At 43.6% G+C, this 27,579-nt stretch overlaps 2 protein-coding genes across 2 annotated transcripts in view; one reads left to right on the top strand and one right to left on the bottom strand.

Annotated features, from left to right (window-relative positions):
• mrc1b (mannose receptor, C type 1b) overlaps positions 1-17,711 on the bottom strand; it is a 49,349-nt gene extending 31,638 nt beyond the window's left edge. The window contains exons 1-7 of the mRNA XM_061921076.1: positions 17,561-17,711; positions 16,652-17,008; positions 12,984-13,154; positions 12,743-12,898; positions 8,625-8,735; positions 8,410-8,547; positions 8,142-8,318 (exon numbers count right to left, since the gene is read on the bottom strand). Of these exons, the coding sequence (XP_061777060.1) occupies positions 8,142-8,318; positions 8,410-8,547; positions 8,625-8,735; positions 12,743-12,898; positions 12,984-13,154; positions 16,652-17,008; positions 17,561-17,654 (1,204 nt within the window). The 5' untranslated portion in view covers positions 17,655-17,711. The remainder of the gene's footprint in view (positions 1-8,141; positions 8,319-8,409; positions 8,548-8,624; positions 8,736-12,742; positions 12,899-12,983; positions 13,155-16,651; positions 17,009-17,560) is intronic.
• si:ch211-106h4.4 (MAM and LDL-receptor class A domain-containing protein 1) overlaps positions 1-27,579 on the top strand; it is a 208,028-nt gene that overhangs the window by 48,620 nt on the left and 131,829 nt on the right. The gene's annotated exons all lie outside the window — the stretch shown is intronic.

The following is a 27,579-nucleotide window of genomic DNA, read 5'->3' as shown; positions in this document are numbered from 1 at the left end:
CACATGTGTAAGTTACCCATGTCTTGTTCACTAATACACCCCCATACCATCACACATGTGTAAGTTACCCATGTCTTGTTCACTAATACACCCCCATACCATCACACATGTGTAAGTTACCCATGTCTTGTTCACTAATACACGCCCATACCATCACACATGTGTAAGTTACCCATGTCTTGTTCACTAATACACCCCCATACCATCACACATGTGTAAGTTACCCATGTCTTGTTCACTAATACACCCCCATACCATCACACATGTGTAAGTTACCCATGTCTTGTTCACTAATACACCCCCATACCATCACACATGTGTAAGTTACCCATGCCTTGGGCACTAATACACCCCCATACCATCACACATGTGTAAGTTACCCATGTCTTGGGCACTAATACACCCCCATACCATCACACATGTGTAAGTTACCCATGTCTTGTTCACTAATACACCCCCATACCATCACACATGTGTAAGTTACCCATGTCTTGTTCACTAATACACCCCCATACCATCACACATGTGTAAGTTACCCATGTCTTGTTCACTAATACACCCCCATACCATCACACATGTGTAAGTTAGTCATGCCTTGGGCACTAATACACCCCCATACCATCACACATGTGTAAGTTACCCATGCCTTGGGCACTAATACACCCCCATACCATCACACATGTGTAAGTTACCCATGTCTTGTTCACTAATACACCCCCATACCATCACACATGTGTAAGTTACCCATGTCTTGTTCACTAATACACCCCCATACCATCACACATGTGTAAGTTACCCATGCCTTGGGCACTAATACACCCCCATACCATCACACATGTGTAAGTTACCCATGCCTTGGGCACTAATACACCCCCATACCATCACACATGTGTAAGTTACCCATGTCTTGTTCACTAATACACCCCCATACCATCACACATGTGTAAGTTACCCATGTCTTGTTCACTAATACACCCCCATACCATCACACATGTGTAAGTTACCCATGTCTTGTTCACTAATACACCCCCATACCATCACACATGTGTAAGTTACCCATGTCTTGTTCACTAATACACCCCCATACCATCACACATGTGTAAGTTACCCATGTCTTGTTCACTAATACACCCCCATACCATCACACATGTGTAAGTTACCCATGTCTTGTTCACTAATACACCCCCATACCATCACACATGTGTAAGTTACCCATGTCTTGTTCACTAATACACCCCCATACCATCACACATGTGTAAGTTACCCATGTCTTGTTCACTAATACACCCCCATACCATCACACATGTGTAAGTTACCCATGTCTTGTTCACTAATACACCCCCATACCATCACACATGTGTAAGTTACCCATGCCTTGGGCACTAATACACCCCCATACCATCACACATGTGTAAGTTACCCATGTCTTGGGCACTAATACACCCCCATACCATCACACATGTGTAAGTTACCCATGTCTTGTTCACTAATACACCCCCATACCATCACACATGTGTAAGTTACCCATGTCTTGTTCACTAATACACCCCCATACCATCACACATGTGTAAGTTACCCATGTCTTGTTCACTAATACACCCCCATACCATCACACATGTGTAAGTTAGTCATGCCTTGGGCACTAATACACCCCCATACCATCACACATGTGTAAGTTACCCATGCCTTGGGCACTAATACACCCCCATACCATCACACATGTGTAAGTTACCCATGTCTTGTTCACTAATACACCCCCATACCATCACACATGTGTAAGTTACCCATGTCTTGGGCACTAATGCACCTCCATACCATCACACATGCTGGCTTTTGAACTTTTTATCTTTTATTTTTCATCATGTTCTGTTTGTGTTGTGTTGTTTGCTCGGTTCTCGTATTATCTTTTAACCTGCCCATCGTACAGCACTTTGGCTACTCCTTGTGGTAAATTGTGAATGTGCTTTATAAATAAAGTTGGTTTGATTTGATTTGCGCCTATAACAATCTGAATGGTTATTTTCCTCTGTCTTTGAGGACACCACGGCCTCTGTTTCCAAATATAATTTGAAATGTGGACTCGTCAGACCACAGAACACCTTTCCACTTTGCATCAGTCCATCTTAGGTGAGCTCGGGCCCAGAGAAGCCGGCGGCGTTTCAGGATATTGTTGATAAATGGGTTTGGCTTTGCATAGCAGAGTTTTAACTTGCACTTACAGATGTAGTGACCAACTGTAGTTACTGACAATGGTTTTCTGAAGTGTTCCTGAGCCCATGTGGTGATATCCTTTACACACTGATGTCGGTTTTTGATGCAGTACCGCCTGAGGGGTCAAAGGCCTGTATTATCATCGCTTACGTGCAGTGATTTCTCCAGATTCTCTGAACCTTTTGATGATTTTACGGACCATATATGGTAAAATCCCTAAGTTCCTTGCAATAGCTCGTTGAGAAATGTTGTTCTAAAACTGTTCGACAATTTGCTTAAAAATTGGTGACCCTCCCCCCATCCTTGTTTGTGAATGACTTAGCATTTCATGGAAGCTGTTTTTATACCCAATCATGGCACCCACCTGTTCCCAATTAGCCTGCACACCTGTGGGATGTTCCATATAAGTGTTTCATGAGCGTTACTCAACTTTATCAGTAATTATTGCCACCTTTCCCAACTTCTTTGTCACGTGTTGCTGGCATCAAATTCCAAAGTTAATGATTATTTGCAAACAAAAAAATGTTTATGAGTTTGAACATCAAATATGTTGTCTTTGTAGCATATTCAACTGAATATGGCTTGAAACTGATTTGCAAATCATTGTATTCCGTTTATATTTACATCTAACACAATTTCCAACTCATATGGAAACAGGGTTTTTATTAATTGAACCTAAAATATGCCTTATGTTATCTTTTTTCGAGAATATTGGACACAGTGTGTTGTCCAGCTTATGAGATGAGATGCGAGTGTAAGCCACTCTGACACTAATGTTCATTTTTTACATGTTTTTATTTTTCTTAAATGGCTGATGGGATTTCTAATTACTGCTTTGTTGGAAATCTTATTAATATTGATCTGTTGTTGATGTTATTCCTTTTTGTTTGACTACTTTTGGATTGTTTTGTGTCATGTTTGTGTGTCCTCTCAGTTGCTCTGTTGATTGCTACTCTGAATGTTGCTGGGCCAGGTTTGGTTTTGGAATTTGAATTGCATTTTTATGGTGTTATTGTGTATTATCTTGTTGGACTGATTAATAAAGAAAAAAAAATATATATAATTTCCCATATAATATTAGGTAGATGGGTTGTACTTGTATAGCGAATTTCTACCTTCAAGGTACTCAATGCGCTTTGACACTATTTCCACATTCACACACACACACACACACACACACACACACACACACACACACACACACACACACACACACACACACACTAATGACGGGACCCGCCTTTCAACACATTAGCCACGACCCATCAGATCGAAAGGTGAAGTGTGTTGTTGAAGGACACAACGGAAGTGACTTTGTGGGTAGAATCTTTTTTAATGAATTAATATAATGACTCAATATTTAATTCGACTATGTAAAAAAACCTAAAAACACAATAAAAAAAATAACAATCTCTAAGGTTTAGGAGTATGTATTATAGATGAACAAACAACAACTAAATTAATTAATAATAAATAATGAAATGAATACATTTAAATGAAATTAATACAACTAAACTATTTAAAAAATATATTATTTCAACATTTATTACAAAACCTTACAAACAATAAGCATTTTGATGAATTTCTATAAATATTATAAATAAATAAACAAAATCAAATCAATTCAAATTTGATTAAATACAACAAGACAATATTTTTTGTTAAATAAGGCTTAAAAACCCTTATTTTTAAAAAAGATATATGCGTGCTAGTTCTAGTTTTTATTGTCTTTTTTCTTAATACACAGTAGAACTTTGAGGTTGTTTGCTCAATGTAAATAGCTTTTTACGAATCTATTACTATTATTATTATTATTTTATAATAAATATTACCATTTTAATTCAATGATTAATACATGTACAAACTAAAAACACAATAGGCATATTTGTGACTTTGTACACGTATTATTATATTTAAACACTAAACAAAAAAGTGTGAATAATTTAAATGAAACTAATGTTTTTAATATATACATGTGTATACAGGGTTTCCCGCAGCATTTTGTTGTTAAGGCGGCCGCCTTAACAACAAAGAGCCACCGCCTAAACTAAAGTCTTAAAATGAAAAAAAAAATGAAAAAATAAATTATTAGTATTTTTTTTTTTTGTCTTGTAAATTAAGAATGATGAGCTGAGCATATGTCAGCATGTGGTCCCACTTTTAACTCTTTTCCAAACGCTTATTGTCATTAATTTGACATAGTCATTATTTTGACTTAGTAAATATTGACTTACTAAGACAAAATAATGACTAAGTCAAAAAAAAAGTATCATATTTTCCGAAACGTCAAAACAAACACAAAACAGTCCTAGTTACCTGAGATACTAAGTATGTCATTATTTTGACTTAGTGAATATTGACTTACTAAGACAAAATAATGACATACTTAGTATCTCAGGTAACTAGGACTGTTTTGTGTTTTGTTTTGACTTTACGGAAAAAATATTGAGATATATATCATATATTGCCACTCAGCATTCGGAACGGGAAACACAACCAAAAATTGTAGGCTTCTTCATGCGACGAAGCCGGCCTACTTCACCACAGTCTGTAGTCTATTGCCCCCCCAGGCTGTGGTGAGATAGAGACGGGCGACAGGCCAAATGACATTGTTTCTTACACCCGCCCAGCCCCTTCCCCTTCTGTCCGCCTGTCCCGGGCGGCTTCCCCCTAGAGAGACACCACCTAAACCAGGGGTAGGGAACTTTTGGCTCGCGAGCCAGGTGTGGCTCTTTTGATGACTGCATCTGGCTCTCGGATAAATCTGAGCTGACACTGCATAACACAATAAGTAATGAATAATTCCACTTGTAATCACAGTGTTAGAAATAACGTTAAAAATATAAAAATGCTCATGCATTTGAATCCATCCAACCTTTTTTCTACCACACCTGTTCAAGAAGTTGCCTTAAAGGTAAGAAATAATTTATTTATTATTGGTTAGTGTAGGGCTAGCCTCTTGGGGTTATTCAACAAGGGCCAGGTGGGCCATTTACACACACCTGTCGTTGATTTCGAGACCGGTCCTGGCAACACCCTGCTTCGCTGCAGGCCCGCAGGCCACCCCCCTCCTAAGTTAACTTCAGAATAACAACGTTATTACAAAGAATAAGAGACCTATTATACTCTAGAAATGTTGGTCTTACTTAAAAATGTACACTTTTTGTTGTGTTCAGTGTTAAAAATATATTATATGGCTCTTACGGAAATACATTTTAAAATATTTGGCTTCTTGGCTCTCTCAGCCAAAAAGGTTCCCGACCCCTGACCTAAACCAACACATTTTCTGGGGGAAACACTGTGTGTGTGTGTGTGTGTGTGTGTGTGTGTGTGTGTGTGTGTGTGTGTGTGTGTGTGTGTGTGTGTGTGTGTGTGTGTGTGTGTGTGTGTGTGTGTGTGTGTGTGTGTATATATATATATATATATATGTATATATATATATATATATGTATATATATATATGTGTGTATATATATATATATATATATATATATAAAACCAGGAACCCTCAGGTTGCTGGCACGGCTACTCTCCTAACCTTGACACGACGTCCCCGAATAAATAAAGTAGTATTGAATTATTATGGTTTTATGTAAAAGTCAGGTTTTTGTTTTAAATTGCCTTAAAGGCCTACTGAAAGCCACTACTACCGACCACACAGTCTGATAGTTTATATATCAATGATGAAATATTAACATTGCAACACATGACAATACGGCCGCTTTAGTTTACTAAATTGCAATTTTAAATTTCCCGGGAGTTTCGTCTTGAAAACGTCGAGTTTTTAGGAAGTATGAGCGCTGCACACACACACAGCTAAAAGTCGTCTGCTTTAACGGCATAATTACACAGTATTTTGGACATCTGTGTTGCTGAATCTTTTGCAATTTGTTCAATTAATATTGGAGAAGTCACAGTAGAAAGATGGAGTTGGGAAGCTTTAGCCACACAAACACACGGTGATTCCTTGTTTAAAATTCCCGGAGGTGAAAATTTACTGTGGATCAGAGCGCGGTCAAGCCAACATGAAACACGACCAAATGTCAACCAGCAGGTTTCGGTGAGAAAATTGTGGTTAAAATGTCGCTTCTTACCGTAGAAAAGCTGAGCTTGTGCCCTCCATGAAGCTGCCGTCGACTTCCCTGAGACACTAGCATCAAGACACCCGTGGACACACCCCTCCGACTATCAGGTACTATTTAACTCACTAAAACACTAGCAACACAATAGAAAGATAAGGGATTTCCCGGAATTTTCCTAGTAAATGTGTTTAAAAACATCGGAATCCGCCCCAATGCATTTTTTTTTTTTAACCTTGTTTTTTTTTTTTTTTTTTTATAGTCCATCGCTATCAATATCCTCAAACACAAATCTTTCATCTTCGGTCAAATTAATGGGGAAATTGTCGTTTTCTCGGTCCGAAGAGCACTTTTTGTTGGAGGCTCCTACTAAAAACAATGTGAATATGTGAGGAGCCCCCACACTTGTGAAGTCATCGTCTGCGACTTCCGGTAGAGGCAGGGCTTTTCTATTAAAGGGGAACATTATCAGCAGACCTATGTAAGCGTCAATATATACCTTGATGTTGCAGAAAAAAGACCATGTATCTTTTTAACCGATTTCCGAACTCTAAATGGGTGAATTTTGGCGAATTAACGCCTTTCTGTTTATCGGTCTTGTAGCGATGACGTCACATCAGAACGTGACGTCACATCGAGGTAACACACCCGCCATATTCATTTTCACATTACAAACACCGGGTCTCAGCTCTGTTATTTTCTGTTTTTTCGACTATTTTTTGGAACCTTGGAGACATCATGCCTGGTGGGTGTGTTGTCGGAGGGTGTAACAACACTAACAGGGAGGGATTCAAGTTGCACCACTGGCAAGAAATCTGCCGCCAGACCCCCATTGAATGTACCAGAGTGTCTTCACATTTGACCGGCGATGCTAAGACAGACATGGCACAGAGATGTATGGATAACCTGCAGATGCATTTGCAACCATTAAGTCAACGAAATCACAAAGGTGAGTTTTGTTGATGTTGTTGACTTATGCGCTAATCAGACATATTTGGTCGCAGCATGACTGCCAGCTAATCGATGATAACAAGCAAGGCTAATCGATGCTACCATGCTATTTACGCTAGCTGTATGTACATTTGAAACTAGATACCCACATTTAATGCGAAACAAACACTAACCAATCGACGGATTTAAGTTGCTCCAGTGTCACAAGATGCGAAAGTCCTGATCGTTTGGTCCGCACATTTTACCGGCGATGCTAATAAGGCAGCCACGCTATGGGCCACTTCATTAGGTACACCCAAGCTATGGCCGAATAGCGTCAATAGCTATTCGCTCAATAGCTTCAATTTCTTCTTCAATTTAGTTTTTGCTATCTGCCTCCATACTCCGACCATCTGTTTCAATACATGCGTAATCTGTTGAGTCGCTTAAGCCACTGAAATCCGAGTCTGAATCCGAGCTAATGTCGCTATATCTTGCTGTGGTAACCGCCATGTTGTTTGTATTGGCAGCACTGTATGACGTCACAGGGAAATGGACGGTGGATTTACGGATAGCGAAAGTCAGGCACTTTAAAGCTTTTTTTAGGGATATTCCGGGAGGTGTAAAATTTTGAAAAAAACTTAGAAAAATAAAACAAGCCACTGGGAACTGATTTGTATTGTTTTTAACGCTTTTGAAATTGTGATAACGTTCCCCTTTAACACCGACAGTGGCGAACTTTATCGTGGATGTTCTCTACTAAATCCTTTTCGGCAAAAATATGGCAATATGGCGAAATGATGAAGTATGACACATAGAATGGACCTGCTATCCCCGTTTAAATAAGAACATCTCATTTCAGTAGGTCTTTAAAAGCAATTCACCTGCTGCTTATTCAGGACAAAAGTAGTGTTCACCCACCGAATCCGAGTTGAGAGACGACAAAGCTGAAGTCCTCCACGTTGCGCATGCTCACAAGTTCCCCCTCCTCCTTGCGACAGTCCCTCTGGGCGTCGATCCACGCCTTCGGAGTACGGACGAGGTGGAAGCAGTGGCCATTGTAGGGAATCCACGGGCTTGAACAGAAGCCTTCCTGCACTGATGACCAAAAAAAAACAAAACAAAAGAAATGAAGATTCCTCAGTGAGCTACAACTTACGACTCTGACACTTGGAGGGGGATTCTTTACACCGATAAATCTCTGGCGGAGCTCCGGCTTTGAAGCAGATGTAGCCTATTTTCTTGCCACAGGATAACGTCTGCCACCTGTGCAGCCCACTTGTGTCCAGAAGTGCGCAGTTGTGGCCCGGGTTAGCAAGCGGATAACCTAAAGTGCAGAGATCCTACTCGTTACTAAACATGAGACTTATTCTTAAATACTGCCAACCGTGTGAAGTGACGAACCAGCGCTCCATCTGAGGTATCGCATCGGCCTCCCGTCAGACCACAGCCAGCCGTGCTCAGGGTTCAGGACCAGCCCGATCCACATCATGCTCTTCCTGTTTCCCAACAGCGCTGTGTGAGCGTTGTGGTGGTGGAAGCGGACGGAGGACAAGAAAAGGCCAGGGTTAAGAAGGGATCGTTCCTCTTTTTCTAGTCTTCCTCATTTGTATTGCTTCATCGCAAGGTTCCGTTTAGTTCCCGTAAAATTCTTGTCTCGTAAAAAGACAACATGTCGACTTATTAAAACGGGAATTTTCACTTTTTTTCTGAAATGCGCTTGGAGAAACAATATCTTGATTCTTCCATACTGTATGTGTGTGAGAGAGTAGGTTAGTCTGGATGCGGAATGCTGGTCTGAAATCTTCTTAGGACAAGGACTCAGTTCGGAGAGTAGGGCAGAGAAGCTTTTTTAGGCACTCTTTAATGGTGAAGTTGGACAAGTGTGGTATACTGGAGGTGTGTGTGGTCTACAGCAGGGGTAGGGAACCTATGGCTCTAGAGCAGTGGTTCTTAACCTGGGTTCGATCGAACCCTAGGGGTTCGGTGAGTGGGGCTCAGGGGTTCGGCGGAGGTCAAGACACACCCGACTCATCGTGTAAATGTCAGGTTCAAACACTGATGACATCTATTAATCAGGCAAAGAAGCAAGGAACCATGCAGAGACAAAGTTCAATTTAGCTCATGAGGAGAACGCATGGCGCTGCACACTTAGTCTCAGTCTCGCCCTACGTTCTAAGGTTCAGCTCCCGCGTCCCTCTATTTTTTCAGGAGTTCCATAGTCAACACCACTGAGGCAACCTCTAAAAGGAGTGGTCACATATGTTATGCAAAGCAGGTCCAGTACGCACAATGTGTGACGGAATGTGCTCGGGGGCCTTGTGATTTCCTTGTTTCGGCTTTGTCTGCGTGCTGTCATCTTATCTTAGTTTAGGTCCTTGAAGTCCTTGGCTGTTAGCGGGCTAAAACAAATACAACATCTGCAGCGGAGGCCACCCCTCAGACAAGAGGTTTTGTCCTTGCACAGATAGAAAAAATGCAGCTTGAACACAATAGCTAATAACTATGGCAACTGACTTTACGCATACTAGAGTTGTGTGATAATATATGTACATAATTATTCTAACAGTACATTAAAACTTCTCCTGGTGGGGTTTGGTACCTCCAACAAGGTTAAGAACCACTGCTTTAGAGCCAGATGTGGCTCTTTTGATGACTGCATCTGGCTCTCAGATGAATCTTAACTGACATTGCTTAACACGATAAGTAATTAATAAGTCCGTTTGTAGTCAGTGTTAAAAATAACGTTCAAAATATAAAACATTCTCATGCATTTTAATCCATCCATCCGTTTTTCTACCGCACCTGTTCAAGAAGTCGCATTATTGGCAAGAAGTATTTTATTTATTATTGGTTAGCTTCAGAATAACAGTTATTAAAAAGAATCAGAGACTTATTACACTCTAAAAATGTTGGTCTTGCTTAAAAATGCATGCATGTAGTTGTATTCAGTGTTAAACAATATAGTATTTAGTTGTATTCAGTGTTAAACAATATAGTATTTAGTTGTATTCAGTGTTAAACAATATAGTATTTAGTTGTATTCAGTGTTAAACAATATAGTATGGCTCTCACGGGAGTATATTTTAAAATATTTGGCTTGTGTGGCTCCCTCAGCCAAAAAGGTCCCCGACCCCTGTCTCGAGGGAACACATATAAAGAATGATTAGGATACATTTAGGCAATATAATATGCATAATGCAACATGATATGTATAATCTTATATATAATATAACATAGTCTACAATGTGTTATGAAACAAATGTACATGGACTATTAAAGCAGTCCTTTAGAGATGAATGGAGAATAAGCACAATGGTCTGTGTCGCCCTCTAGTGGCAGGATAGGGTAACTACTGTGTAACAAGAAGTAATAACAGGGCGAAAGTTGAGCTGACAAATTATATCGTCAAGCAAACAAACACTCTGTTAAGGCTACATCCAACACATTATAGCTATTTTTGCATTAATAACCGTGCCATATTCGACGTATACTTACATTTTGGTCAGGAACGCACACATTTTACAGAAATGCTACAAACAGGAAATGAGGTCTCAGACTAGATCGCCAAATTAAGAGCACAGGAAATCTAACGCCTCAAAACTGCGTCGGAATAAGATAAGACTCAAACGCCTTCCGTGTATGGAAAAAATGCCAACGAGAGATCGTTGCAGTTGAAAAGAAAAATAAGTAAGCTTGTCTTTTTCTGACGCAGTTTTGAGATGTTAGATTCATTGTGCTCTTATTTTGGCGATCTCGTCTGAGACCTCATTTCCTGTTTGTAGCATTTCTGTATTGTGTGCGTTCCTGACTAAAATATAAGTATACATAAAATATGGCACGGTTATTAATGCTAAAATGCCTATAATGTGTTAGATGTAACCTTAACCTACTGTTTGTTTGCAACAACGTTTCTGCTTGACGATGTCATTTGTCAGCTCAACTTTCGCCCTGTTAATACTACTTGTTACACAGTAGTTACCCCATCCGACCACTAGAGGGGGACACAGACCACGTTTAAAGCACTGTCTATATCAGGGGTGCCCACACTTTTTCTGCAGGCGAGCTACTTTTCAGTTGACCAACTCGAGGGGATCTACCTCATTTATATATATCATTTATGTTTATTTATTTATGAAAGAGACATTTTTGTAAACAAGTTAAATGTGTTTAATGATAATACAAGCATGTGTAACACATATAGATGTCTTTCTTTCACAAAGACAAGAATATAAGTTGGTGTATTACCTGATTCTGATGACTTGCATTGATTGGAATCAGACAGTAATGATGATAACGCCCACATTTTCAAATGGAGGAAAAAAAAAGTTGTCCTTTCTGTACAATAGCACATGAAAGTGGTTGGTTTTTGGCATCTAATTCATCCAGCTTCCATACACTTTACAAGAAAAACATTGGCGGCAAATTCCGTAGCTTGCTTGATTGACATTCACGGCACCCGAGGGTCTTGTGAGATGACGCTGGCTGCTGCCAGTTCATTATTAGGAAAAAATGACAGAGAGGAAGGCCAGAAACACTTTTTATTTCAACAGACTTTCGCGCCGTCCCTTCCGTCAAAACTCTGCACATTTCCTATCTTCACAATAAAAGCCCTGCTTCATGCTGCCTGCGCTAACAGAATAAGAGTCTCAGAAAGCTGGCGTGCACAAGTGATGTGCACGCCAGCTTTCTGAGGGATCGCTTGTGCACGCCAGTTTTCCGAGACTCTGTATTTAGTTAGCGCAGGCAGCATGAAGCAGGGCTTTTATTGTGAAGATAGGAAATGTGCGGTCGGCCTTTAGAGTTTTGACGGAAGGTACGGCGTGAAAGTCTGTTGAAATAAAAAGTGTTTCCCGCCTTCCTCTCGGTCATATTTTCATAATAATGATCTTGCAGCAGCCAGCGTCATCTCACAAGACCCTCCGGTACCGTGAATGTCATTTAAGTGACGTCTTGGTGAAGATTGATGATCACTCATTTTTAGGTCTATTTTTTTTAAAAGCCTGGCTGGAGATGGACTGACACACCCCCCGCGGTCGACTGGTAGCTTGCGATCGACGTAATGGGCACCCCTGGTCTACAACAACGGTGCTCATTCTCCATTCATCTCTAGTGGACTGCTTTAATAGTCCATGCACATTTGTTTTATAACACATTTTATATTATTTATAAGATTATACATATCCTGTTATGTTATTGCATATTATATTGCCTAAATGTATCCTCATCATTATTTGCATGTGTTCCCTTTAGACCACACACACACTCCTACACCACGCTCGTCCAACTTCACCATTAAAGAGTGCCTGAAAGCCTCTCCATGCCCTACTCTCTGACCGGAGTCCTTGTCCTAAGAAGATATCAGACCAGCATTCCGCATCCAGAGTAAGCTACTCTATCACAGGGACATTAAGGCTGATTTGGTTGAAGCACTTATCATACCTAAAAAAAGGCAGTCAACATGTTTTACATGTAAGACAAGTTTTGTGGCAGCTGCACGGCTCCACAAGGGGGGTTCTTACCCGAGATAAAAGCTTGCTCGTTGGTATCCGTGATGCTGACCAGGTTGGCCCCCTGCTGCTTGCAGCTCATGTCGGCCTGAGCCCAGCTAAGAACCGACTGAGTATTCAGCTGGTAATAAGCTCCTGTGAGCTGGTTCTTGTTCCAGTGTTCTGTAGCTGAGCGTTAACACAAAAACGAGACCACAAACATATTAGTAACTGTTCACAAAACCAATACCGTAGTTGCATTTGAAGCGCTTACATGTAGTCGGACAGTAGCCCCACAACTCGTGTTCGAATTTGGTCCCAATGGCGCACCAAAGACGCTTAATGGAGGAGTCATAGGTGGTGCAGTCGCCAAACCAGCGATCTTTATACAGGAAGGGAAACATACACGGCTTTCCATTTCCATTTCCATCGAGGGTATAGTAAACTGCAAAAGAGGCAAAAGAGGTCAGTCGGAAATGTAAACACACTGGAGCCTCTTTAACACAGAAATGTAAACACACTGGAGCCTCTTTAACACAGAAATGTAAACACACTGGAGCCTCTTTAACACAGAAATGTAAACACACTGGAGCCTCTTTAACACAGAAATGTAAACACACTGGAGCCTCTTTAACACAGAAATGTAAACACACTGGAGCCTCTTTAACACAGAAATGTAAACACACTGGAGCCTCTTTAACACAGAAATGTAAACACACTGGAGCCTCTTTAACACAGAAATGTAAACACACTGGAGCCTCTTTAACACAGAAATGTAAACACACTGGAGCCTCTTTAACACAGAAATGTAAACACACTGGAGCCTCTTTAACACAGAAATGTAAACACACTGGAGCCTCTTTAACACAGAAATGTAAACACACTGGAGCCTCTTTAACACAGAAATGTAAACACACTGGAGCCTCTTTAACACAGAAATGTAAACACACTGGAGCCTCTTTAACACAGAAATGTAAACACACTGGAGCCTCTTTAACACAGAAATGTAAACACACTGGAGCCTCTTTAACACAGAAATGTAAACACACTGGAGCCTCTTTAACACAGAAATGTAAACACACTGGAGCCTCTTTAACACAGAAATGTAAACACACTGGAGCCTCTTTAACACAGAAATGTAAACACACTGGAGCCTCTTTAACACAGAAATGTAAACACACTGGAGCCTCTTTAACACAGAAATGTAAACACACTGGAGCCTCTTTAACACAGAAATGTAAACACACTGGAGCCTCTTTAACACAGAAATGTAAACACACTGGAGCCTCTTTAACACAGAAATGTAAACACACTGGAGCCTCTTTAACACAGAAATGTAAACACACTGGAGCCTCTTTAGCACAGAAATGTAAACACACTGGAGCCTCTTTAACACAGAAATGTAAACACACTGGAGCCTCTTTAACACAGAAATCCTGCTAAAATGGCCAAAGCTCTAACAGCACTGCCTGTGTCGCAACAATTGTTTAAGGGTGGCATAGCTCGGTTGGTAGAGTGGCCGTGCCAGTAACTTGAGGGTTGCAGGTTCGATTCCCGCTTGTGCCATCCTAGTCACTGCCGTTGTGTCCTTGGGCAAGACACTTTACCCACCTGCCCCCAGTGCCACCCACACTGGTTTGAATGTAACTTAGATATTGGGTTTCACTATGTAAAGCGCTTTGAGTCACTAGAGAAAAGCGCTATATAAATATAATTCACTTCACTTAGGTGATTTATTTCTCAAAAACAGTTTTATTAAATAGTCTACTTTAAAGTGGAATTTGTCTTTGCATTGACACATGCATGGATTGGATCAATGACCATTTAACTAGACACCTTTCAGGTAATCATCCACAACTAGAATAAATACGTAATTGATTAATCTGGGTTCATACATCCATCCATCCATTTTCTACTGCTTGTCCCTCTCGCCTAACTCAGCTGCACATGGGCGGAAGGCGGGGTACACCCTTGGACAAGTCGCTGCCTCATCGCAGGGCCAACACAAATAGACAACATTCACACACTAGGGACCATTTTAGTGCTGCCAATCAACCTATCCCCAGGTGCATGTCTTTGGAGGTGGGAGGGGCCTATCCCCAGGTGCATGTCTTTGGAGGTGGGAGGGGCCTATCCCCAGGTGCATGTCTTTGGAGGTGGGAGGGGCCTATCGCCAGGTGCATGTCTTCAATGCAATCATTGTTTAGATCAGATTAGATTAGATAGTACTTTATTTATTCCGTCAGGAGAGTTCCTTCAGGAAAATAAAAAAATTCAGCACAATCCCATTCACGTTTAGACAAACATTACAGGGAGACAGAACAGGATCGCTGACGGGTCTGCTGGCTTCCAGCGCCCCTTACAAAAAAGATGAGATACAGGTAAACAAAGTGGGGGGGTGGGGGGGATTGGGAGGAAAAAATAGAAGATTCAAATAAAATAAAAAAATCGGTCTTGGGTGATTAATCGCGTATTGTCAGCCCAACTTTCAACACAACAGACGTGAGCGTCGGGCGTGAAATTTCTCAAAGCCCGTGGACCTGGAATAATACTCTAACACAGGGGTAGGGAACCTATGGCTCTAGGGCCAGATGTGGCTCTTTTGATGACTACATATGGCTCTCAGATAATTATATTTATATAGCACTTTTCTCTAGTGACTCAAAGCGCTTTACATAGTGACACCCAATATCTAAGTTACATTTAAAGCAGTGTGGGTGGCACTGGGGGCAGGTGTGTAAAGTGTCTTGCCCAAGGACACAACGGCAGTGTCTAGGATGGCGGAAGCGGGAATCGAACCTGGAACCCTCAGGTTGCTAGCACGGCCACTATACCAACCGAGCTATGCCGAGTAACCATGTAATACTCTTCCATATCAGTAGGTGGCAGTTGGTAGCTAATTGCTTTGTAGATGTGGGAAACAGCGGGAGGCAGAGTGCAGGTAAAAAGGTGTCTAATGCTAAAACCAGGGGTAGAGAACCTATGGCTCTAGAGCCAGTTGACTTTATCTGACTCTCAGATAAATCTTAGCTGACATTGCTTAACACGATAAGTAATGAATAATTCCGCTGGTGATCACAGTTTCAAAAATAACGTTCAAATTATAAAACATTCTCATGCATTTGAATCCAACCATCCGTTTTCTACCGCAGATGTTCAAGATGTCGCATTAATGGTAAAAAGTATTATATTTATTATTGGTTAACTTTTATAATAACAATGTTGTTAAAAAGAATAAGAGACTTATTATACTCTACAAATGTTGGTCATACTTAAAAAGGCCCGAATTTAGTTGTATTCAGTGTTGAAAAATATTGTGAAATATTTGTGTCTCTCAGCCAAAAAGGTTCCCGACCCCTGCTCTAACACACAGGTCCCGCCTTTGCTACGCAACTTTGTCAATCCTTGGACAGGACAGAATGAAGTGTAACCTTAGTGTTTTAAATACAAGACAGGACAGTATCATGGACAGAATGAAGTGTAACCTTAGTGTTTTAAATACAAGACAGGACAGTATCATGGACAGAATGAAGTGTAACCTTAGTGTTTTAAATACAAGACAACCCTGAATATAAGAGCGAACCATTGGAAAGAAAATCACCAATCATCAGTTAGGATGGCAGAAACAAAAAGGGTAAGATAAGGTTGCATCTGTCTGGGTTACGTTAGTGAGAGGAAGAAAAGCTCAGACTCTTTCTGGTTTGTATGAATATACCGACTTCAAATACAAGACAGCTCGTCTGATTTCTTGGGTAAAAATACCATAACATGCTTGGATGAATGTGATAAATATTGAACACCTTAGAGTCATTTTAGCTTCTGTTATCCAGCATGCATGAAACCAGTCAACCAGGCTGTAATTGACCAACTTGACCACTAGGTGGAGCTAGCAAAAGCCAGTTCTTCAACAAGCCAGTCTGCCCACCTCACTGAGTACTTTACCTCTTGGTGTTCGAGAGCAGGCGCCATTGGCCGTCCCCATGATCGTGAACTCGTTGCTCGGTCCGGTGGTTTTCGAGAGCCGGATGCCACTGTCCGACGTCAGCTCGATGTAGAGCTGCTGTCCTTTCAGCGCCAGCAGCGTCCCGTTCCTGCATTCCCACTTCTGGAGGTCGCTCTTGTCGTCGCAGTCGTACACATTGACCTCGCTGCCCACGCTCCGGCCCTGAGCCCCCAGGCACTTTTTGGTGGAGGTGACGAACATGCGGTCGCCGCTGGTCCAGCGCACGTCCAGGCAGCGAGACGTTTTTTTCAGCAGACAGGAGCCCGTGGCTTTGTTGACGAGCGAGAAGGAAGAATCTGCAAAAGGAAGCGAAGCGACGAGAGGCTATCACATGTTTGTACTTCCTGCGGACTGTTCCACAAAACACAATCAACTGAAGAGTTTTGATAGTCAGTCAGGACTTTTCACGGGTTGAGTTTTTTCTTGCCCTGATGCCGTTGTGCAACCCTTTGAGACACTCGTGATTTAGGGCTATATAAGTGAACTTTGATTGATTGATACAAGTATTTAATTAATTTTCATGATGAAACTGAAGCATTACTGCTAAAAATTGCCCTTTATCCCATTGACAAAAAGTCCACATTAGCCTTAAAGATAACCTTCTTCTCAGAATCAGAATCAGAATAGTTTTCCTTGCCATTGTTTGAGAACGTGTTCACAAACTAGGATTTTTTCTTGGTGCAATTGTGCAACATAAAACAAATAACACAGAATAGGTAATAAATAACATGAGCTGTAACTGAGCTAGCAGTTCAGGATTCTGTGTAATAGATCGACATCTACCTGCAACCTGATGGATAATACATCAATCGTAAATATAGAAAGATGTAGAAAAGGTTATACTGTACCATCAGAAAACGAGCACAAACATGTCGGGACGAGGGCCGCTAGCGTTATCCATGCGGTCAACATTCTCCTGATAAGTCTCAAAGCGGAAGACATCGCCCGTGCGTTGCAAGCATCGGACTTATGAGCACGAACGTGAAAAGGAGGACTTCTTAACAGAACTGACTTTTTCTTCTTCTTTTTTTTTTTTTTTTTTTTTTTGCAGGGCCTGGCTTCATTGAGAAAGTGGCCTCATTTACTTCCTGTCCTGGAAGGGCAAAAAAATGATGTGTAGACATTTCTGTTTAACGTGATTCATCAGTCACAATTTGAGGAAAAGTGTGTGCGTGTGTGTGTGTGTGTTTGTGTGTTCCACCCTCTTCGTTGACGCACAAAATCAGGATGAATATCCCGTGCAGCGGTTCAATTGTGTAAATGTTCAAGGGCTTTTTTTTTTTGTCCCTCACAAGCTTTTTTGTGCATGGTGCAGCAGTTCCAATACATTTCTACGTCAACAGTATTTAATCCCAGGCACCAAATGGTGATAGTTTTCTCACCTCTTGTCTGGGTGACTTTGTGTCACACTGGCCGAGCGACTGAGTCGTCGTCTTTGGTTAGGATGAGTGGTGAGTGGTGGATTTGGGTAGGTCGTCCAGAAAGGGAAACCAAAACTCGCTACGTCGTCGGCGTAGTCGAGGTCGTAGTTGTGGCCAGAATGTGAAGTCCAGTTCGGTGAGGTCAGTTGTCTAGTCGCGGTGAAGAACACGCTGGGAGTCACCACGCAACCCTGCTGGACCCCTGCAGTCACGTCAGTCGGACTGCAGAGTTCCGTCCAAGAGTTGTGTTGGATGGGGTCAACCATTTCCACCTCTGGTGACATAACTCCTGGCTTCCGCCTTTAGTTTCCTTCTCTTCTGCCTGGAAGGCCAAATAATCCACTCACCTCAAGATGCGACTGTACCACTCAGTGGTGCTTCCACCCGGCAGCGATATTTGGGCTCGCTCAGCCACCATCAACAGGACTTTGAATAGTTTTGACTCCAAGACCAAAACACTATTGAAACCATTCTGACGAGGTCCAACCAGCCTCCTCAAGACTCGCTCATTGCGGCCGCACAGCCACGTCTTCCTGGCCACGTGTGTCGGAACGACCACCTGGATGCAGCAATTACCCTGAGGAATAACACCCCCAATCACTGGTGACTGTTACGGTTCAAACACCTGCCGGCTCTCACTCTGCTGCGCTCACTCAACAATCAACACACCAGGTGCTGATGAGAGCTCCCCTGCCTTCTTAAGCTAGCGTGGCCTGCCTTCCAGTGCCAGAACGTAGCTACTTGTACCCGAACAGTACGCCTTACACGTCTCTAGCGTCCTTGCCTATGTGTTTCCCCTCCTTTGTGCTCATCGTGTCTTGTCCTGTGTCGTCATCCAGCAGCCCCTTGTCATTCCCTGGTTTCAAGCTGTGTGTCTCGTCTTCCCGGATCCCCTCTGGATTTCCTGCGGCCTTACCGGATCTTGACCTCATGCCTGCCCCCGGACAACCATGTCTCGCTGTCCCCAGACCTCCGAGCCTGCTTTGCCCTTTCTGGACTTCCGCATTGATCTCAACACGCACCTTTTACACCACCCGGTAACACTCTACATATAACCACACAGTCACACTACATATATTTGGATTAATCGCACACATCATTCCTGTATATTAATACACATGCTGCAAGCTACACTATGCTCCTGTCTCCACTGTATCAATCAATGTTTACTTATATAGCCCTAAATCACTAGTGTCTCAAAGGGCTGCACAAACCACTACGACATCCTCGGTAGGCCCACATAAGGGCAAGGAAAACTCACACCCAGTGGGACGTCGGTGACAATGATGACTATGAGAACCTTGGAGAGGAGGAAAGCAATGGATGTCGAGCGGGTCTAACATGATACTGTGAAAGTTCAATCCATAATGGATCCAACACAGTCGCAAGAGTCCAGTCCAAAGCGGATCCAACACAGTAGCGAGAGTCCCGTTCACAGCGCAGCCAGCAGGAAACCATCCCAAGCGGAGGCGGATCAGCAGCGCAGAGATGTCCCCAGCCGATACACAGGCGACCAGTACATGGCCACCGGATCGGACCAGACCCCCTCCACAAGGGAGAGTGGGACATGGGAGAAAAAGAAAAGAAACGGCAGATCAACTGGTCTAAAAAGGGAGTCTATCTAAAGGCTAGAGTATACAAATGAGTTTTAAGGTGAGACTTAAATGCTTCTACTGAAGTGGAATCTCGAACTGTTACCGGGAGGGCATTCCAGAGTACTGGAGCCCGAACGGAAAACGCTCTATAGCCCGCAGACTTTTTTTGGGCTTTGGGAATCACTAATAAGCCGGAGTCCTTTGAACGCAGATTTCTTGCCGGGACATATGGTACAATACAATCGGCAAGATAGGCTGGAGCTAGACCGTGTAGTATTTGATACGTAAGTAGTAAAACCTTAAAGTCACATCTTAAGTGCACAGGAAGCCAGTGCAGGTGAGCCAGTATAGGTATATATATCAGTATAGGTATATATATAGGTATATACAGTATAGGTATATATGTATGTATATATGTATATAAAGGTATATACAGTATAGGTATATATGTATGTATATATGTATATAAAGGTATATACAGTATAGGTATATATGTATGTATATATGTATATAAAGGTATATACAGTACAGGCGTAATGTGATCAAACTTTCTTGTTCTTGTCAAAAGTCTAGCAGCCGCATTTTGTACCAACTGTAATCTTTTAATGCTAGACATGGGGAGACCCCAAAATAATACGTTACTGTTACAATGACGTCCAGGAGGCCAACCTGATGCTGGAGGAACACCATCCAGAATACGTCACTATAACTATGTGCTATTTAACCACAACATTCCTCAAAATTAGTGCGTGTTCTGCACAGTCCTGCTTACTAACAAATAAACGATATCAAAATGCAGCCTACTGACTGATTGACAGAAATAAATAGAGCTGAGACCCACAGAAGTGATGACAGGACACAGCATAACAACGGCCAACATGCTCTCTCTGGGTTGCTTTGTTGGGTCCGCTCCTGTCTGTGGCCATGCTCCCTCCACCCCAGCCGACGATGGCGTGGAACACTGCAGAGACCACCACAGTGTATGTTTTTTTGTTGTCGTCTTTGTTTTACTTTTGTAGCTGTGGTTGCATCAGCTCTGCTCATTTTATGTCTTTAATGTCCTGTGTGTTCTTTGATGCTTCCCTCTTACACACATGCTTAAGTGTGTTATGGCTATGTGTTCATTTTTTTCCTTGGCGTCAGTCTGCACCCCCTCTCCCAGCGTTTACCTGTTTATCAACTTTTTTTGTAAGCGGCCCCCTGGTTCTCCCCCCTGTATACAAACTGCTGCACCACCAGTCGGCAAAGCTGCTCAAGTTTGCGGACGACACCACCCTCATCGGGCTCATCTCGGATGACGACGAGTGAGAGAGGTGGACTGCCTGACGTCCTGGTGCTGCCTCGACAACCTGGAGCTGTGAACGCCCAAAAAACAGTCGAGATGATCTTGGATTTCAGGAAAGTCAAAGCCCCACCATCCCCCCCCCCTCATAAAATCAATGCACAAGAAGATACTGACTTGGATGAATGAGAATATTCACAGGCAAGGATCTCTTTTCCTCTTATTAAAGCAACATGTTATTGCTTTGGTTGCTAATAAGGAGAACATGTTGATCCAGAGTGTAGCAACACGATATCCTGTTTTGGGTCATTCAGAAGTTTAGGTTTGTGCTCCCCAACATCCATCATAGCATTTTGCATTTTCACTTCCTCACTTTGCAGCATGGAGCTGATGAAATATAATCGCTTGTTTGCTGTGCTTGTGTATTTTTGTGTGCGCGTGTGTGTGTGTGTGTGTGTGTGTGTGTGTGTGTGTGTGTGTGTGTGTGTGTGTGTTTGTTTGTTCTGGCAATGGTGACTTAATGGGGACATCACTCTGTTTACACACTCACCTTTAGGGGACCTCTGATGGTATGGGGACAAAAACACAGGTCGCCTGAAGGGAAACCTTTTTAAATGATAGTCAGATCCATTCTGAAGAAACCCAAGTGACTTTTAAGCTTTGGCCCATAAAAGATCTTCCGCTTACCCGAGGTCGGGTCGCGGGGGCAACAGCCTAAGCAGGGAAGCCTAGACTTTCCTCTCCCCAGCCACTTTGTCCAGCTCTTCCCGGGGGATCCCGAGGCGTTCCCAGGCCAGCCGGGAGACATAGTCTTCCCAACGTGTCCTGGGTCTTCCCCGTGGCCTCCTACCGGTCGGACGTGCCCTAAACACCTCCCTAGGGAGGCGTTCGGGTGGCATCCTGACCAGATGCCCGAACCACCTCATCTGGCTCCTCTCCATGTGGAGGAGCAGCGGCTTTACTTTGAGTTCCTCCCGGATGGCAGAGCTTCTCACCCTATCTCTAAGGGAGAGACCCACCACTCAGCGGAGGAAACCCATTTCGGCCGCTTGTACCCGTGATCTTATCCTTTCGGTCATGACCCAAAGCCCATGACCATAGGTGAGGATGGGAACGTAGATCGACCGGTAAATTGAGAGCTTTGCCTTCCGGCTCAGCTCCTTCTTCACCACAACGGATCGATACAGCGTCCGCATTACTGAAGACGCCGCACCGATCCGCCTGTCGATCTCACCATCCACTCTTCCCTCACTCGTGAACAAGACTCCTAGGTACTTGAACTCCTCCACTTGGGCCAGGGTCTCCTCCCCAACCCGGAGCCATGGACTCGGATTTGGAGGTGCTGATTCTCATTCCGGTTGCTTCACACTCGGCTGCGAACCGATCCAGTGAGAGTTTAAGTTATTTGTGTTCACATCTGAAGATGAGAACCAAATAAGGCCGTATGACTTTAAACATCCAAGAGTGCGAACACATTTGAAACAAATGTGCTTGTCTGTTGCTGGTGTGAAAGTATGGAATTTTCTAAACAAAGACTTAAACAGCTGTAAGAATATCTTTGAATTTAAAAAGAGTTTTAAAAAGAGAACTGTAATTATATCAAACTGAATTTTGATTTGGATTGGACGTGTCATTGTGAAAATGTTTAAAGGAAATTTAAAAAGCATGTTGGAGTTCGGGTGTTTGTGCAGGGAATAGTTATAAAGTCATCTAAAATAATTTGTGTTAAAAAGGGGGCAGATAAATATAAGAATAGTATTCTTCCATCTGCTCCTTTCTGATCATGGAAATGTATAAGAAACCAAAAAACAATGAAAGTGTCAATTGTACGTGGCTTGTATATATGCATTTTCGTGAAAGGATTAAAAATAAATGATGATGATGATGAAGATCCCGGTCAGATGAAGCCATCAGGACCACATCATCTGCAAAAAGCAGAGACCTAATCCTGCGGTCACCAAACCGGAACCCCTCAACGTCTTGACTGCGACTAGAAATTCTGTCCATAAAAGTTCTGAACAGAATGGGTGACAAAGGACAGCCTTGGCGGAGTCCAACCCTCACTGGAAATGTGTCCGACTTACTGCCGGCAATGCTGACCAAGCTCTGACACTGATCATACAGGGAGTGGACTATGTTCTGACACTGATCATACAGGGAGTGGACCGCCACAATAAGACAGTCCCATACCCCATACTCTCTGAGCACTCCCCACAGGACTTCCCGAGGGACACGGTCCAATGCCTTCTCCAAGTCCACAAAGCACATGTAGACTGGTTGGGCAAACTCCCATGCACCCTCAAGAACCCTGCCCAGAGTATAGAGCTGGTCCACAGTTCCACGACCAGGACGAAAACCACACTGTTCCTCCTGAATCCAAGGTTCGACTATCCGACGTAGCCTCCTCTCCAGTACACCTGAATAAACCTTACCAGGAAGGCTGAGGAGTGTGATCCCACCATAGTTGGAACACACCCTCCGGTCCCCCTTCTTAAAGAGAGGGACCACCACCCCAGTCTGCCAATCCAGAGTTACTTCCCCCGATGTCCACGCGATGCTGCAGAGTCTAGTCAACCAAAACAGTCCCACAGCATCCAGAGCCTTAAGGAACTCCGGGCGGATCTCATCCACCCCTGGGGCCTTGCCACCGAGGAGCTTTTTAACTACCTCAGCAACCTCAGCCCCAGAAATTTGGAGAGCCCACCACAGATTCCCCAGGCACTGCTTCCTCATAGGAAGACATGTTGGTGGGATTGAGGAGGTCTTCGAAGTATTCCTTCTACCGATCCACAACATCCGCAGTCGAGGTCGGCAGAACACCATCCTCACAATACACGGTGTTGATAGTACACTGCTTCCAATTCCTGAGGCGGCGGATGGTGGTCCAGAATCACTTCGAAGCCGTCCGGAAGTCGTTTTTCATGGCTTATCCGAACTCCTCCCATGTCCAAGTTTTTGCCTCCGCGACCGCTGAAGCTGCACACCGTTTGGCCTGTCGGTACCTGTCCACTGCCTCCGGAATCCTATGAGCCAAAATAACCCGGTAGGACTCCTTCTTCAGCTTGACAGCATCCCTCACCGCCGGTGTCCACCAACGGGTTCGAGGATTACAGCCACGACAGGCACCAACAACCTTGCGGCCACAGCTCCAGTCAGCCGCCTCGACAATAGAGGTGCGGAACATGGTCCACTCTGACTCAATGTCCAGCACCTCCCTCCTGACATGTTCAAAGTTCTTCCGGAGGTGGGAATTTAAACTCTCTCTGACAGGAGACTCTGCCAGACGTTCCCAGCAAACCCTCACAATGCGTTTAGGCCTGCCAGGTCTGTCCGGCACCCTCCCCCACCATCGCAGCCAACTCACCACCAGGTGGTGATCGGTTGAAAGCACCACCCATCGAAGACTTCTATGAATAACACAACAAAAGGACTCAGAATTCCCTCGCCCGTACATGGGTCACCGGGGCCCCCCTCTGGAGCCAGGCCCGCAGATGGGGCACAAGGGCGAGCGCCTGGTGGCCGTGGGTCCCCCCTCCAATGGGCTCACCACCCATAGCAGGGGCCTTAGAGGCCGGGTGCAGTGTGAGCTGGGCGGCAGCCGAAGGGAGGGCACTTGGCGGTCCGATCCTCGACTACAGAAGCTAGCTCTTGGGACGTGGAACCTCACCCCATAAAACATGTTTACTCTTCAGTAAACATGTTTAACAGGTGTCATTTTACCTCATGTTTTTTTATGCCTCCCTAACCTGTAGAAAGGGTGGTCCCCACAAGTCATGAACAACTTGTGTGTGTGTGTGTGTGTGTGTGTGTGTGTGTGTGTGTGTGTGTGTGTGTGTGTGTGTGTGTGTGTGTGTGTGTGTGTGTGTGTGTGTGTGTGCGCGCGTGTGTGCGCGCGTGTGTGCGCGCGTGTGTGTGCGTGTGTGTGTGTGTGTGCGTGAAAAGACTTTTCTCCCTTGTTATCACCGGTTGTGTTCTTTGATACGTGACTGGACCAACGCATGCAAACCTTTGATCAGGACTATTAACCAGCAGCTTTATGGGCCCGCCGCTTGTGTTCTTTACGCCAAACCAAAAGTGTGAGCTGACACTTGTGATTGTGCGTAGTAATTGAAGCGGAAGGAAAAAATGCTTATTAGACGGATAATCCTAATCATAAGAATAACTAACTTCATGAAACTAACCTTATTTGCATCACGTGCCTCCGATGGGAATAAAGGATTGAGATCATTCCTTTTCAGGCTTAAGCTGTTGCCATTGTTTTTTAAACTGTTATTATATAAATACAGAAATGAGTAAAGCACAATGACTAGAAAAATGTAAAAATGTGATTAACTGTCAGTTCTAGGCGGAAAAGGCCGAATGCAAAATGTATGATAATTAGTATCACTATTACAATTATTTATTTTTGTTCCATCCATCCATTTTCTACCGCTTATTCCCTTTCGGGGTCGCGGGGGGCGCTGGCGCCTATCTCAGCTACAATCGGGCGGAAGGCGGGGTACACCCTGGACAAGTCGCCACCTCATTGCAGGGCCAACACAGATAGACAGACAACATTCACACACTAGGGACCATTTAGTGTTGCCAATCAACCTATCCCCAGGTGCATGTCTTTGGAGGTGGGAGGGGCCTATCCCCAGGTGCATGTCTTTGGAGGTGGGAGGGGCCTATCCCCAGGTGCATGTCTTTGGAGGTGGGAGGGGCCTATCCCCAGGTGTATGTCTTTGGAGGTGGGAGGGGCCTATCCCCAGGTGTATGTCTTTGGAGGTGGGAGGGGCCTATCCCCAGGTGCATGTCTTTGGAGGTGGGAGGGGCCTATCCCCAGGTGCATGTCTTTGGAGGTGGGAGGGGCCTATCCCCAGGTGCATGTCTTTGGAGGTGGGAGGGGCCTATCCCCAGGTGCATGTCTTTGGAGGTGGGAGGGGCCTATCCCCAGGTGCATGTCTTTGGAGGTGGGAGGAAGCCGGAGTAGCCGTAGGGAACCCACGCATTCACGGGGAGAACATGCAAACTCCACACAGAAAGATCCCGAGCCTGGATTTGAACCCAAGACTGCAGGACCTTCGTATTGTGAGGCAGACGCACTAACCCCTCTGCCACCGTGAAGCCCTATGGTTGTATTATGATGTAGATTTTAGATTCTATGTTTTTTTTTTAAACGAGCAAAGTTTAGTGTGTCATTGCATGTATTGAAACAACACCATTGTTCATCGGTGCTGGTAATGTTTTTAAGTCCTTCTAAAATACATTTTCTGACCAGTGATGTCACTGATATATAAACAAATTTAGACCCCCACCTTGTCCAAATCCCAACAAACTTGTCCTAAATATTTGTGCCGTAAAAAAAACAACATTCATGCTATTATTGTTTTCATGTTACGTTAAATTGCCACTGATTAACTTCTACATTTGACCCATCTTCTTGTTGCACCCCCTGGGAGGTGAGCGGAGCAGTGAGCAGCAGCAATGGTGTGACTCAGGGTTTCAACTCACGACCTACCGATCTCGGAGCGGACCCTCTAACCCAGGGGTGCCCATTACGTCGATCGCGAGCTACCAGTCGACCGCGGGGGGTGTGTCAGTCGATCTCCAGCCAGGCTTTTAAAAAAAATTGACCTAAAAATGAGTGATCACCAATCTTCACCAAGACGTCACTTAAATGACATTCACGGTACCGGAGGGTCTTGTGAGATGACGCTGGCTGCTGCAAGATCATTATTATGAAAATATGACCGAGAGGAAGGCCAGAAACACTTTTTATTTCAACAGACTCTCGCGCCGTACCTTCCGTCAAAACTCTAAAGGCCGACTACACATTTCCTATCTTCACAATAAAAGCCCTGCTTCATGCTGCCTGCGCTAACTAAATACAGAGTCTCGGAAAACTGGCGTGCACAAGCGATCCCTTATTATCTTATTTTGTTAGTGCAACTATGTGTACTAATAAATGTTATTTATTAGTACACATAGTACACTGTACTTTGTGTGTGTGGTCCAATCCAACCGTGTTCGCTTGACATCTTTGATCCATAGTAAAGCTTGACTGTCATCTTTCGGGAATGTAAACAAAGAAACACCGGATGTGTTTGTGTTGCTAAAGGCGGCCGCAATACACCGCTTCCCACCTACAGCTTTCTTCTTTGATGTCTCCATTGTTCATTGAACAAATTGCTAAAGATTAACCAACACAGATGTCCAGAATACTGTGGAATTATGCGATGAAAACAGACGACTTAATGGCTGGGAACGATGCTGGCACAAAATTTCCTCTACAATCCGTGACGTCACGCACAGGCGTCATCATACCGAGACCTTTTCAGCTGGATTTTTCGGCGCAAATTTTAAAATTGCACTTTTGTAAGCTAAGCCGGCCTTATTGTCATGTGTTGCAATGTTAATATTTCATCATTGATATATAAACTATCAGACTGCGTGGTCGCTAGTAGTGGCTTTCAGTAGGCCTTTAAAGTTGTGTTATTATTCCAATTTTGTCCAAATTTCACCAAACCTGTGGTAATTGTTGGTGCTACATTTGTGCTACGTTGCTAAAGGCGGCCGTAATACACCGC

The sequence above is a fragment of the Nerophis ophidion genome, linkage group LG14, assembly GCF_033978795.1.
Source record: "Nerophis ophidion isolate RoL-2023_Sa linkage group LG14, RoL_Noph_v1.0, whole genome shotgun sequence".
Lineage (NCBI taxonomy): Eukaryota > Metazoa > Chordata > Actinopteri > Syngnathiformes > Syngnathidae > Nerophis > Nerophis ophidion.
The sequence above is the reverse complement of the archived record's forward strand: the minus strand, read 5'-3'. Positions and strand labels throughout refer to the sequence as shown.